The sequence below is a fragment of the Pteronotus mesoamericanus genome, unplaced genomic scaffold (genome assembly GCF_021234165.1).
Source record: "Pteronotus mesoamericanus isolate MK-2021 breed Mesoamerican mustached bat unplaced genomic scaffold, CSHL_Meso_final contig_657, whole genome shotgun sequence".
NCBI classification, from domain to species: domain Eukaryota; kingdom Metazoa; phylum Chordata; class Mammalia; order Chiroptera; family Mormoopidae; genus Pteronotus; species Pteronotus mesoamericanus.
The window spans coordinates 7164956-7178357 of NW_026555229.1; the positions used below are offsets into that span (position 1 = coordinate 7164956).

The window sequence follows — 13402 nt, forward strand, 5'->3', positions numbered from 1 at the left end:
CTGAGCCAACCTCTATGTACCTGGCTTTGCTAGGTTAGGGCTTGAACTAAGTGGTGAAGAAGCCAAGAGCTCAGGGCTAGATAGCAGAGGAGTCAGCCTCATGCCACAGCACTGCAACTGCGCAGCTGTTTCCGATTGGTGTCTGAATTATTTATGTATGTATACATTGTTTCAGGCTAAAGTAAGTGTTCTAGTTGACTATTTGGCTATGCTGTTGTCAGTAGGACAATGAGACTCCAGCTTTTTCACCCTCGGCAGAAATTTTGACAGAGGAGCATGAGAAGCCATTGGAAGGACTGGCCTGGGGGCTGGTCTGCCAAGGGTGGTAGCTCAGGGCTTGGCGGCGATACTTCTCTTTCTCCGCCCAGCATAGACTTGGTCACCTGAAAGTTAGAAAATGAAAGTTAGGAGTTAAAAAACATCTTATGGCCTGTGGGTCCTTTAACTTGGGCAATTATGGCAACTGTGACTACTTGCAAAACTGGCTTAAAAGATAAGTCTATTTAAATTGTTTACACTGTTTCATTACCAGACTGGCCCTCCTTCCCCCCCTGCACTGGCACTCTCCTCCCTTCCTCCCCAGCTGTCTGGTTGTCACGCAGATTACGTTGTTGGCAGGGTCTGCCTTTAGTAATTGGCGTTTGCCTTAATTTTTCGGGCTTGCTGTGGAACAACTCTCCTGCCTCTCAGTACTCCAGAAACTGTGGCAGCGGAGGCTTACCTTTGTCTCCTTTCTCTCCCTTGTGCCCTCGAGGGCCAGGTGACCCAGGCGGGCCCGGTGGCCCAGCTGGTCCCCTGTAACCTAGGAGGAGAGAGAGACGCAGCATCAGCCAGGAGTCGCAGCATCAGCCAGGAGTCGGGGGCCTAGAGGAGTGGCACAGAGCCCAGCACAACGCTGGCGAGGGAGCTGCTTCTCAACACGGGCTTGTTATGCAGGGTCCTGGTGGCTGTTTCCTGCCACCACTTACCTCTGGGTCCTGGGATGCCCACTTCTCCCTTCTGCCCAGGGGGTCCTGGAATGGCTCCATACGCTGCAAGGGGGAAACCGGCCTTAGACTAGCAGTGTGCCCGAAGCTGGGCGGTAAAGTGATTTGTTCCCAGTAACACAGATGGGTAGCGGTAGAGTTTGGGCTTGTAAGAGGAAAACGAGGTTTAGAATGTGAGAATTTTAGCATCTCAATATTAAAATGAGGTTTTTTAGGAGACTGGTTTCTTCTATGTGAGACTGTGCAGCAAGTTACGTGCTGGGAAAGCAGTCTGGGGGGGCCCTTACTTCGGAAGAAGTCCATGAGGTCCTCGGTCACGTTGCTATAGGCGGAGAAGACCTTGCTGATGCCGGGGGGACCCTGGGGCCCAGGTCGGCCTGGTGGGCCCTGGACGGTGTAGGCCATCCCTTGCAGCAGGCCCTGACCTGTGAAACATGAACATGTGGGTACACCCCTCACAGTGGGGAGTGCAACTCCCACTGCAATGAGACTAGGGTGAGGGACAGTGGGGGACAGCCCAACGGCTTTCTTGTCTTCCCCTGTGGAGTGGCGCTGGTCTCTGCCGCAGTGGGCTTTCATCAGACGCGTTTGCCTGATGACTGCGCTGATAAGCTACAGGGAGAAATGGCTGCTTAGCTGCCAACCTTCCCTCAGCCGCAGCAGATGCTGTCACAGGACTCCGGAGACCCATTCCAGGTAGTGGGAGAGCCAAGGACAAAGGCCCCAACCTCCCCTCTCCTCTGCAGCAGAGGTTCCAGCCCAGGGAACTAAGCAGGGTGAGAATTAGGCTGGGGCCTCCTGTCTTCTGTCCCTGCCCGTCTGACTGCAGAACGGCAGGGCTCACGGCCTGGGCGCTCCGAAAATGAGGAGGGGTGAGTTTCCGGAGCCCAGACGTGGAGATGTTCATGTGCCCCCACCTCCCTCTCCCCAACAGCACTGGGGCCTAAGGCTCCCAACTTACGCTGCAAGCTCTCAGACACTCGGACAGCCAGCTCGTTGTAATCCAGACCTCCAGCAAAGCCATTCCCGAACAGTCCGCCATCACCGCCATACACGCCACCGGCTCCTGTCCCGTAGCCTCGGCCCAGGCCAAGGTCTGAGCCAAAGGATCCCGCTTCACCCAGGGAGCCCCCGCTGGTCCCTCCCACGCCCATGGAAGAGCTGTAGGATGTGTCCCGGCTGATCGACGAGCTCTGTGAGGAGCTGCTACTCCGACTGTAGGAGCCATCCATGGACTCTAGGCGGCTGTCTCCAGGTGGGCCCTGGGGCCCCGGAGGGCCCGGGGGACCCACGATGAAGCTGCGCACATCAGGACCTGTGGAGAGGAAGCTGCATTATTAGTGGGAGTGCAGATCTGTGTAGAGAGAAGTGGAAGTTAAGGGGTCTCTCATAGGGTCTCGACACTCCTAAGCTGGTTATGTAATGAACTTCAAGGCACTTGTCCATAAGCAGGGTCGTACTTGCAGGAAAGAAATTGGGCTTTCTTTGACTAGTGGCTCTCACGGATGAGCCTCCCAGGTTCCTTTACCTTCTGCTTCCCTTCCAGGGAGAAGCAAGGCCTGGGAAGGGTGCCTACTGTGCGACAGCCATGTTCGGGGCACCTACTTGTCAGGTAGCTAATCAGTTCGCTCCGGAAGCTGTCGGTGTTTTCAGCTGCGTAGGTTGCCAGCGCTGCTGAGACGCCAGGAGGCCCTCGAGGGCCTGGGGGACCTGGAGGGCCCGGAGGGCCTGCGATGGAGGACAGGCCAGCAGCTGAGCCGGAAGCAAGAGAGAGAAAGATCAGAGATGGCCCTGCTGAGGACACTGAGTTTCCCGCTCAGGGCCCCACGTGGTCCCCTCTTGGAAAGGAGCGGTGAGGAGGGAGCAGCTGACACCCAGAGCACCACCAGGGAATGACTGCCCCGCACTGGCCCTCCCACTCCCAGTTCTACCTGTGCTCCATCCAGATCATACCCCCTCCCTCAGCCCTCTGCCACTGAGAGTGGGAAGCCCCGCCTTGGCTCCTGGTCACCCTGGTAACACTCCCTGGCTCATCAGTTTTCCAAGGGCTGCACCTGGGAGCACTGTGCGTCCCCACTGCGCCTGCTGCTGGGCTGAAAGCACTCAGAGCTCAGATGCCCCTCTCCTGGGCACCAGTGCCCAGCCCCGAACGTGCTGCAGGAGGGCTTGGCAACACGTAAAGGGATTTAAGTCCACAGCTGCCCTTACTAAACCCCATGGGGCCCTCAAGCCCAGGTGGCAGTCCTCTGCCCTCCTCACCCCTGCTTCCCATGGCTTACTGTGCAGGTAAGATGAGAGGTCCTCTACGCTGATGCTGGACCACGCATTGCCTGGGATTCCTGGTGGCCCAGGGGGGCCTGGGGGCCCAACGATGCCTCTGAATTCAGATCCTGGGGCACCAAGGAAAAGCAAGGAGCTGGTCATGGCCTGGGCCGAGGGTCTCTGCCTTCCATCTCAAACTGCGTGGACAGAGGTCCCCTGCTCAGCCTTACCTTGGAGCAAGGAGAGGAGCTCCTCATAGGATGTCCCTGGCAAGCCAGGGGGCCCTGGGGGGCCAGGAAGCCCGATGCTGATTCCAGAACCTGAGGAACAAAATCCCAGGATGTGATAGATTTAGATCAGATAGGGAAAGGCAGATGGAAACACCCAGTGAGAGGTGCCAGAAGGGGATAGGGCAGCCAGACAGGAGCAATGTAAACGGAAGTGGGGAGCAAGAAGGGGATAGGGGAGCAGGAAGGGACAGGCAGAAAGAGGGACACACAGATGCCATCCTGGGGAATGATGCCAAGGAGGAGGGGCCCCTGGTCCTGGAAAAAACATAGGGCAGAAAAGGGCCCATATCCTCCATCCTGTGGGGGGGGTGTGTGTGTATAGAACAGTGCATGTGCATGTGTGTGTAGTGAGGTGTGTGTGTATGGAGAAGTGTGTACAGAGAGGTGTGCGTGTGAGTTGTGTGTATAGAGAAGTGTGTGTGTGTAAAGAACTATGTATGTGTGAATCGTGTGTATGCGTGTAGGGAAGTGCACGCTCTGTGCAGGATGGCGCCTAAGCCACTCGTCCTGGCTTCCCTCGCCGGGCCCTGTGACATGCCCTGGGGCTGCGGGTTTGAATGGCTCTGAAGGCCGCTCACCCTCTGGGTTGGCGCAGCCAAGCAGGAGGGGGTCCGTGGGCCACTTGAGGGAGTCCAGCCCCCATGTCTCACCCCAGGCCCTCCGGGGCGACCTTGCCTGCAAAGGACAGACACTCACTCGACATGTAGCTGAGAATGCGACTGCTCAGCTCTGCATAGTCCAAAGACTGGAGGGACCAATCTCCGCTGGCTCCGGGTGGCCCTGGGGGGCCTCGGGGGCCCATGAGGTGCTGACGCAAGTACTGACGCACGTCCTCCCCTGAAAGGAAAGGGTGCGTTGGCATGGACCCACCCAGACCCCGGGACAGCCACAGCCTGGTCTCCCCACACAGACTGGCTGGCGAGGGATGTGTGTGGCTCTGGTTCTCAGACCCGTGGGGGATTCAGCAAGCTGACAGGTGTCTGAAGGGGCACCTGCCTGGTTGGCTGGCACTGGGCAGGGAGATATCTGTCCCCTTTCCAGTCAGTATTTGGGAGCAGAGAGGGAGTAGCTCCTTGTCCTGAAGGACAGCCTCCCCTTTGCACCCACCGCGAGGCTCAGAGGGGCAAGATGGGCCTGACAAGGGTGGTCAGGAGAAGGCAGGCGGGCCCCCACCTCCAGCCCGCTGCAGGAGACTCACGCTGTAGCGCGGCCAAGATGTCTTCCGAAGTGATGGCGACAGATGACAATGAGCTGATGCTGTGCCCCGAAGCTGTCAGGAAGGAAAACTGGGGTTTACCTGCGTATCGGCACGGAAGCAACACCCCATCACTCCCAAGTCACAAAGACCTGGTCAACTGGCTGCTTCCATTTGGGGGAGATGAAGCAAGGGGAGCATGAGGAGGTGGTTTGCAAAGCATGAAAAGGTCAGGCATTACTTTTGTTTTTTGTTTGATAAAAAATGGGTTTGCTTTCCAGAGTAAGCATTAGCCTAAGTCCTAAGAGAGCCCGCCAGCCAAGAGGACCCCATCTCCCATATCTAGGAGCCACCCATAACACACACACCGCAAGCAGGCTCACTGAGCACGGCCCTGCAGCGTTCCTTCCCCCGAGGAACCCTGTGGAAGCCAGCTTCCGGTGGCCCAGTCACCGTGAGTTATGACGTGAACATCACGTTCAGAAGACGGGCACAGGCAACAGCAAATGAAGAGACGCAGTTCCAGGAACGAAAGTGCATGGGGGCGTGGGGAGAGTGCCATTGCAGCTGCGAGAGAGGCTTACTTTGTAAGTAGCTCACGACGAGGCTTGCCAGCTCTGCGTAGTTGAAAGTCTCACCCCCGATGGTGGTGACAGGCCCCGGAGGACCGGGAGGACCTGGGGGACCCTGAACTCCAGACAGGTATGACCTAACGCTGTCACCTGCCCACAGCGAGAGAAAACAAGGTCAAGCCTGTCCCCAAGTGGGCATGTACTGCCCATGGAGGTGACTTGAAGCACTTGATGAAATGCCTACCCCACCCCACACTCAGGGCCAGCAGGGAGCCCAGATGTCTCTCGTACAGATGGAGAAACTGAGGCATAGGCAGGGCCAGGAAATACTCAAGGGCTGGGGACCAACAAGACTCTAGTCAGACACCCATTTGACGAAGCTCTGGTGTCCACATTTGTGGAAATTGCACATGTCCATGGGGAGCACGGGGATGGGGTGGGGAGTGCACGTGTGAACATGTGATTGTGTACGGGTATGCACATGGACAAGGATGTGGGTGTGCAAGTCTCTACTGGGGCGAGGCTGAGGTCACACGTGTGGGCAGCCAGAAGGCAGGAGCTCAGGGACCTGCTGTCTTGGCTCCAGGGGAGGAAGAGCTGGGCTTGGCCATGCAGAGACTACGGACCCCAGCACAGATACGTGCGCACACACAGCCCAACTTTGCCCCCGGCACTCACTCTGCATGTACTCAGAGATGTACTGCTGAATCTCCAGGCCAGAGCTGCTGATGGAGCCCGGGGGCCCAGGGGGCCCAGGGGGCCCTGGTGGGCCTGGCATGAACATGGTGCTGGAGGAGGATCCCCCTGGAAGAAAGAAAGCCTCTGAGCTGGTTTTTCCACCGCAGGCCCTGACAAGGGCCCCAGAGCTGCTCTCACAGTCTGGGGAGGGAGGGTCTCCCTCAGTAGAAGAAAGAAGCCAAGAGAAGGGTCCCCCAAAAAGAGAGGAAAGGAGTGCCTGCAGCAGCTGCAGTCTGCAGGGGTGCGGAGGGGGTAGCTCTCCAGGCCAGACCCTCCCTCCTCGCCTTTGGCCACTGGTCACCACCCCAGCGTCTCCCTCGTCTCGGCACAGCCCCAGCTCCCAGGGCCTGCTCTGTCTCCTCCTTTCTCACGGGCATTTTTAGTCATCTTTACGTGCAGGGGTTCCCCATGCGGCCCCCACTAACATGGAACCTCTGGAAGGCAGCTCAGAAGTCCCAGCATTGGAAAGTACCTGAGCAACCCCAAATCATGGATAAAGAGATAAGTGAATGAATGAATGAATCCATGGTCTCATTAGCGTGGTCAGCCTTGCTTGAGGAAGGGGAGAGGAATGTTGGTCACCCATGGTACTGACCTTGAGAGGGACCACCAGGAATGCCAGGAGTCCCCGGGAATCCACGATCACCTGGAATCCAAACACGAGAAGTCTGTTTGCATCACCTTCCCTTATCAGCATGTGGCTCAACAATTGTTTCATATCTGTTTCTGCAGTGATACCGCAAGTTCCCTTTGGGCAGAGACTGTGTGTGTCCCCATATCCTCATCCCTTACTCCCCTCCAGCCTCTCCGTTCTCCCCCGCTTCCCCCCCCCGCCACCCCAGGCGTTAGCACCAGTAAGTACATGCTGCTCCCAGCTGGACTTTGGGAGCCAGCATTATTCTTACTCCTCACTGCCTTCTTGGCTGCTCCCTCACTGACCTTTGTCACCTTTGGGGCCTCGGGGACCAGGTGGGCCTGGAGGGCCGGAGAGGAAGGTCTCTGCAAAGGAAAGAAACAGTTTGGAGTGTGGACACAATGCTTCTGTGAGGCAGCAGCACCTAACACAGGGTTCATCGCACTGTAGCTTCTCAATACGTATCAAATGGAAGGGTTACATGGATGGGTAGGTGGATGGGGATGGATGGATGGATGGGTGGTTGGGTGAATGAATAAATGGATGGATGGATGGATGGGTGGGTGGATGAATTTTCTATGAGGGAGAAGTTCTGAGCTAGTGGCTCTAAAGCTATTTCATGTGTTTCTGTGTTGTACTGTCAACATTTATCTCATTTCATATACACGAGTCCTTCCTATTTCATCAGACCTGGGCTCCCCAGGGACAGGAACCAGGTTTTCCCAGTCAGTCCAGATCTCCCCAAGGGCAGAACTGCCTCCCTTCCTCCCTCAGGCTAGGATGCCAGGGGCTATCAGGGTGGCTGGGTTGTCATCGTTTACCCTCTGTACATGCAGCAGGTGGCATGGAATTTATGTGGCCACACCCTAGTGGGAAGTCAGGAGGAGGCGTGGTAGTAGGTCAGGAAGACCAGATGCCTGTGACCGTAGGATGCGCGGGGGTTAGGGCTGAGGTGGAGAAGAGGTGTGACCTGACGCCCCGACATTACCTGAGCTGCTCAGGTGAGATCCTGGTGGGCCTGGAGGACCTGGCAGGCCTTCCCCTGGAGAAGAGAACCCACAAGATTAATTATTGCCAAGAGGTGGGCCAGGAACCCTCTGCTCAGGAGAAGAAGCGGCAGGAAAGCTCTTTCTAGGGGCCAGCCCAGAAGGAGCCTGGGCTCTGGTCCCATTGTCTTATGCCTCCCCCGCCCCACGGGCCTCGGGGCCCTGGGGGGCCTGGAATGGAAGATCCTGCAGAAGACAGTGAGGGAGAGACAATGCCAAACCGAGGAGCAGGGCCTGGCTTCCTTACTAAGGACCTTGAGTCCCCTGGGCCCCACGATTCCCCTCCTTCCAAAAATCCCCGAGATGCTCACCTGGTGGCCCAGGTGGCCCAGGTAGTCCAGGTGGGCCTGGTGGACCTCGTAAATCAAGACCCTCTGTAGAGAGAAGAAAACAGAAATGAGCAAAAGCTGACGGGAGGCTGCTTTCTGCCAGCCTCTCCCCTCGCCAAGATCATCGGCGCCAAGCACCCCGGGTATGCTCACACGCCACACCTCAGGCCCTGGGTCAATGCACGACCCTCCAGCACGCCCTCTGCTAGGAGCGCCCTTGCTCAGAGGCAGGGCAGAGCTAGAGTCAAACTCCCTGAGAGCTCATAGGGGTGTATTGAGTGACGGGTTCAAACATGGCTTCAGTGTCAGAGAGCCTGAGTTCAAATCCCCGCTCCACCACCTCTAGCTGATGACTATGGCCAAGTTCTCAACCTCTGTCAGCAACAGCTTCCTCCTCTGTAAACCAGAGATGTAAGATCTATGTTGCAGCAGCCTTGTGAAGACTCAGTGAGATGCCACGGTGCCACGTCTGGCACACACGACCACTGGCCCAGGGCTGGCTGATGTCTTTGCTGTTCAGCTGTCCAGGCACTCACGTGCTGCGGTCGGGGCCCAGCAGCATCTCTGCCCGGGCTCTTTAAAGGGCAAGGATCAGGGGTCCAGCCTCCCAGGTCAGGCCTGAGGCTGAGAACCCACAGACTGTTGTCACTGCTCCCAGGGAGAGGGGGAGACAGTCCTCCTGCCAGTGACACTAACAGAGTCTGGCTCCCCGGAGGCCCTGTGTGACCCTTGTCCCCTGGAGTCCGAGAACCTTTCTGACGGCTGCCCCATCCCCAGCGAATTGCCCCCTACAGCTGACAAAGCCTCCGCTGTTCCATCTCAGCTGGCATTGCATTCCAGAGGAACTGGTCACCCTCACCCACCTCTGGGGCTCCGGGTGACTCAGGGGTATGGCTGCCACAGGCTCCAGGGTGCTGACTCTCCCACTCCCGCCCCCACGTCACCTGCCCCGGGGAACATGGGGCACTCACGAGTAGAGAGGACCTCGGAGATGGAGCTGCTGCTGACGAACGATTCACCAGCAAGTCCTCGCTCCCCTCGCGGGCCTGCGGGGAGACACAGGGTCGGGGGGTGGGGGGGTGGGGGGAAGCCTCGCAGCGGACCCTGAGAGGAGGCCACAGTGCCCAGTGCCTGGGGCGGGGCAGGCCAGAGAGCGGCAACAAACTTTCCTGCCTGTGAGAAACACCCCAGGCGGAGCGCACTGGCCTTCCCTGAGCCTGTTTTTTGGTATTTGGATAAATCTCTAAGTGGTGGCATGATTATCAGGGTCTGGTCACAAGAGGCCCGAGGCCTGGTGAACATAGCTGAAGCTTGACCCTGACCCCATGGCCACGGAGCTTCAATCCCTGCCCGGCTACCCCTGCCTTCTCAAAGACATGGAAGAGGGTGAAGCAGGTGTCTCCTCTTGCAGCCAAGGCTTCGCAGGGCCCTCGGTGCAGAACCCTGTCACCCTTCCCCTGCCCCCCGCAAAGGTACATCTCTTGCTTCATTTAGAGACCGGAGCCCAAGGCCAGCAGTTGCTGTTCATTCAGGAATGACATACCTTGCTGTCCTGGGAGACCAGCTGGGCCGATCGGGCCTGGAAATGGGGTTGGGGAAGGAAGGGCTTGGTTACACCTCTAGGGTCGCAGTTCTAGAAAATGCTCAGGGAAAGGCAAGTCCCGGGTATACACGCGGCTCCCTCGCAAGGCATGGAATGGCGGCCCAGAGGCCAGCGTGCTAACTGGAGAGCAGTAAGCAACTGGAGGCCAGCCCTGAGGTCCGCTCAGGCGAGAGCTCCTCTGCCGCGCCCGGGGCCCCTGGGATGGGCAGGGCTGCCCTCTCAGCCGCTGCCCTCCAATGACGAGGGGCTTCTAAATGCGCCCATTGTCCCCTCTCTCACTGGAGCTTATCAGGAGGGAAGGCTGGTCCGTTTTTGCATTGGCCATGTTAAACCATGTACTTCATTTACATGTGAACATTTTTAAATAATTAAAGAAGAGATACAGTTGGCCCTGGAACCACAAAAGGGGTAGGAGCTCTGACCCTCTGTGTAGTTGAAAATTCACATATAACTTTTGCCTTTCCAAAAACTGTGACTACTAATAGCCTAGTTAACACATACTTTATATGTATTCTATATTTTATTTGTGTAATAAAGTAAGATAGAGAGAAGAAAATGCTATTAAGAAAATCATAAAGTTTGTGTGCGAGTTTTTGCAAGTTGTCACAAATCTCCAAAAAAATTTCCAATATATTTATTGGAGAATATTTGACTATGAGTGAGTGTGCACAGTTCAAACCCATCTATATAGCAAAATAACAGGCATTTTGGAAAAATAGGGAAAAAAATCACCCATTATTCTTTAACTTGTAACATTTTCTTTCTTTCCAACATTTTTTTTTGCATTTTGTAAAAATATTGTTGCAACCACAGAGCACACTTTATGAACATTCTGCTCTTTTACATAATACTATTATCTCCTAATAACTTTCTTTCAAGTCCTTGTATTTTTGTAAGGATTCCATTTTTGTTGGACAGTTTGGGGATATTTTCTTCAAATAGAGCCCTAGCATTTTTGTTGCCCTTGATGCATGTTATCCAAGAGGAAACAATTCAAAGACCAAGGGCTCTAACTAGTCAAACACTGGCTGTGGATGCAGAAGGACCTGGGCCAAATCCTGGCTCTGCTGCTTCTTAGATGAGTGACCTTGGGCACGTCATTTACAAGCTGGAGCCTCCCACAGTGCTGTGGGGTCTGGAGAAGCAAGGCCTGTGCAGGGCTTGGGACGCTTGCTGGTGCGTGACGAGGGCTCGCTAGGCTGCCTGGGAGTGGGCTTTCTCAGCTCCCCCTTACTCTCCTCCCCTGGTTCCTGCCCTGGGTTTCAGGATTTGAGCAAACACTAGTGTCATCAAATGCAACCTGCAACCTCGGCCTGCAGCTATTTGGGAACAAAGCAAGAAAACAAACTGACCTGGGATACCTGGAGGTCCTGGGGGTCCCATGGGTCCAGGAGGTCCCGGGGGACCTGGCACAGTGAGAGTCGATGACCCCTCTGAAAACAGAAGACACATGGAGCACTGAGCGCCACTCTTCTGGCTCAGAGGCGCTGGGACGCAGGCCAGGCTGTGGGTTGGGCCGAGCCAGGGTCTGTCGCTCTCATTACTTCAAAACTGCCCCCACCCCTTGCTGCCGGCACAGAGAGCCCAGCACTGCATCCTGCCCAAGGCACCACGTGCACAGGCTGGCGCTTCCTGGAAGGTGCGAAGGTGGAGCCAGGGCAGATGCCCAGGACGGGAGAATACGCAGCACAGGGCCTGCCTACCTGCAGTGACCATCCTGCCTGGAGATCCTGGTTCACCTGGTGGGGGGAGGAGAAGGAGAGTGGTTGTTCCCAGCCTCGATTAGCGGCCCGATACACCATTTCCAAGGCTTCTGATTGTATTTGAGACCCACACCGGGGCCTCTAACCCGCAGGCTAACGGCATTTTAATGAACTGAGGGCACGTTCAGGATGCAAGAAACACCAGACTCTGCGCTGGAGACCCTGGTGGCTGGAGCCTCCGTCTTCTTGCCTCCCATTAGCTTTGGGAAGCAGCTGGGATTCCCCGCAGGTGAGTGTCGAAGAGTGTGCCTTTCAGTGAGGCCGGAATGAGGCTGAGTTGAGTCGTTCCCACTCCCACACTCTCTTCTCCCACAGGGGGCGCCTCAGGGTCTTCCTGACGGGCGTGGGTGGGAAAAGCACTGAGAGGTCAAAGGACAGCGGCATGAGCCTTCCAGGCAGAGCCCGGTTCCAGGGCGCCCCTCAGGGTGCTGTTGTCCTGGGATAGCGGTGGGACCCGTGCAGCGAGAATGGGCTCTGTGGCTGCTAAGGTGGGAAAGTTACATAAAGGCTCACAGATCTCTTCTCTGCCAGCATCTCTGAGGGTTGAAAAGGCACGTGTGCGGGGGGCACGTCCACGAAGGGGCCGCCAGGCTCACACTCGCCCGTCATGTCCACCACTAGGCGCCACCACGGTGAGGCAGCTCTTGGGACTGGAAATGCACACAGGCCTCTTTCGTCACTTCCCCTGGTCTGTGAGGCTGCTATTGATGTCCTTCTCAGGGGAAGCAGAGGGCTGCTGGTCTCGGTCTGTCATCCGCCAGCCCCTGGCAGTCAAGGCCAAGAGGCGGGGGAGTACCTGAGTTCATTTCATTGGAGCACAGTCCAGTATTAGGTAAAATGTCCACGTTTTGTGCACATTGTCCCAGGAGGATCTGAGGTCCTGTTTGAACAGGAATTTATGGGCCCTGGAAGGGCAGGGTGCCTGGCATTTTGGGGAATTTCAAACCTATTTGTCTTACGAAAGGTGCCATCGATCCATGGACATATCTGAGGACCCAGAGATCTGTCTGGGATGTGTGAACTCAGTCGTTGTTATGTCAGATTATATTGACTTGACCTAAAAGAACTCCTTAGCTGGACCAGTCCTTGGAAATAGTTTCCAAAAAGTATTTATTTTGTTCCTCAGGTCCTCACCAGGGGACAGGGACTGGCCATGACAGAGCACAGCCGCACAGACCGTCAGGGTTCAGGGATGTGAGGTTGCAGGGACGGGAGGAGGGGGACTGTCCCTGAGCACCTGTCTCCCTGGACTGGCTCAGGGTTGGGGCCTAATGGTGCAGAGCAGGCCAGCGGCAGAGGAACAGAGCAGGACTGGAGTTCCACTCTGTGCTTAGGGGTCCCTAGGCTGGCCCCGGCCAAGCCCTGCGGATGACTCCTCTCCCAGCAGCACCTCAGAGGCTCTTCACTGCCTGCACTAAAGCCCCTGTGTGGCTGGTAACACTGAGGTGGTTCCTGGCCGAGACAGTCATGTCACAGGGGACAGAGCCTAAGTGAGGGGGGCTGAGCACGAGGGGAGGTCAGGGGTGGACTACTTGTCGGGGTAGGAGCAGCAGCCCTCAGATCCTCCTCCAACGATGGCCTGGAGACCCCCAGGTACCAGAGTGGGCTCCCGCTTGTGGGGCAAGGAGGCGTGTGGGGCGGGGTTCAGGGCTTAGTTGATCCAATAGATCCCTAGCTCCCCAGCCTCCAGCCTTCCGCTGAAGCCACTAGATGCCACTGTTGATCCAGGCTCTGCCCAGAGAGGGGCTTCCCTCCTACCAATCCTTCCCATCCTGGGGGTGGGGGTGGGGGTGGGGAGGAAGACTAGTGAAAAGAAAGAAATAGTAATTTGGAAAATCACTTACCTTTAGTCCCTGCTTGGCCGGGGATTCCAGGAAGTCCTGACATGATTGAAAACAAGTCAGTCAGGACAGTTAAGACCCAGCAATTCCAGATGCCCTCTGACAGTGACTAGCGCTCTGCTCTGCCACTCAGCAGGGTCACT

The 13402-nt window shown here is 56.6% G+C and overlaps 1 protein-coding gene across 1 annotated transcript in view; it reads right to left on the bottom strand.

Moving 5' to 3' along the window:
• COL17A1 (collagen type XVII alpha 1 chain) overlaps positions 1–13402 on the bottom strand; it is a 41636-nt gene continuing 28234 nt past the window's right edge. Inside the window, exons 32-52 of the mRNA XM_054581221.1 lie at positions 13263–13298; positions 11359–11394; positions 11008–11088; positions 9596–9631; positions 8035–8097; positions 7868–7909; positions 7666–7719; positions 6983–7042; positions 6639–6689; positions 5984–6109; positions 5318–5455; positions 4737–4808; positions 4235–4375; positions 3479–3568; positions 3266–3376; positions 2592–2738; positions 1948–2301; positions 1274–1411; positions 969–1031; positions 722–802; positions 1–383 (exon numbers count right to left, since the gene is read on the bottom strand). Of these exons, the coding sequence (XP_054437196.1) occupies positions 331–383; positions 722–802; positions 969–1031; positions 1274–1411; positions 1948–2301; positions 2592–2738; positions 3266–3376; positions 3479–3568; positions 4235–4375; positions 4737–4808; positions 5318–5455; positions 5984–6109; positions 6639–6689; positions 6983–7042; positions 7666–7719; positions 7868–7909; positions 8035–8097; positions 9596–9631; positions 11008–11088; positions 11359–11394; positions 13263–13298 (1973 nt within the window). The 3' untranslated portion in view covers positions 1–330. The remainder of the gene's footprint in view (positions 384–721; positions 803–968; positions 1032–1273; positions 1412–1947; positions 2302–2591; positions 2739–3265; positions 3377–3478; positions 3569–4234; positions 4376–4736; positions 4809–5317; positions 5456–5983; positions 6110–6638; positions 6690–6982; positions 7043–7665; positions 7720–7867; positions 7910–8034; positions 8098–9595; positions 9632–11007; positions 11089–11358; positions 11395–13262; positions 13299–13402) is intronic.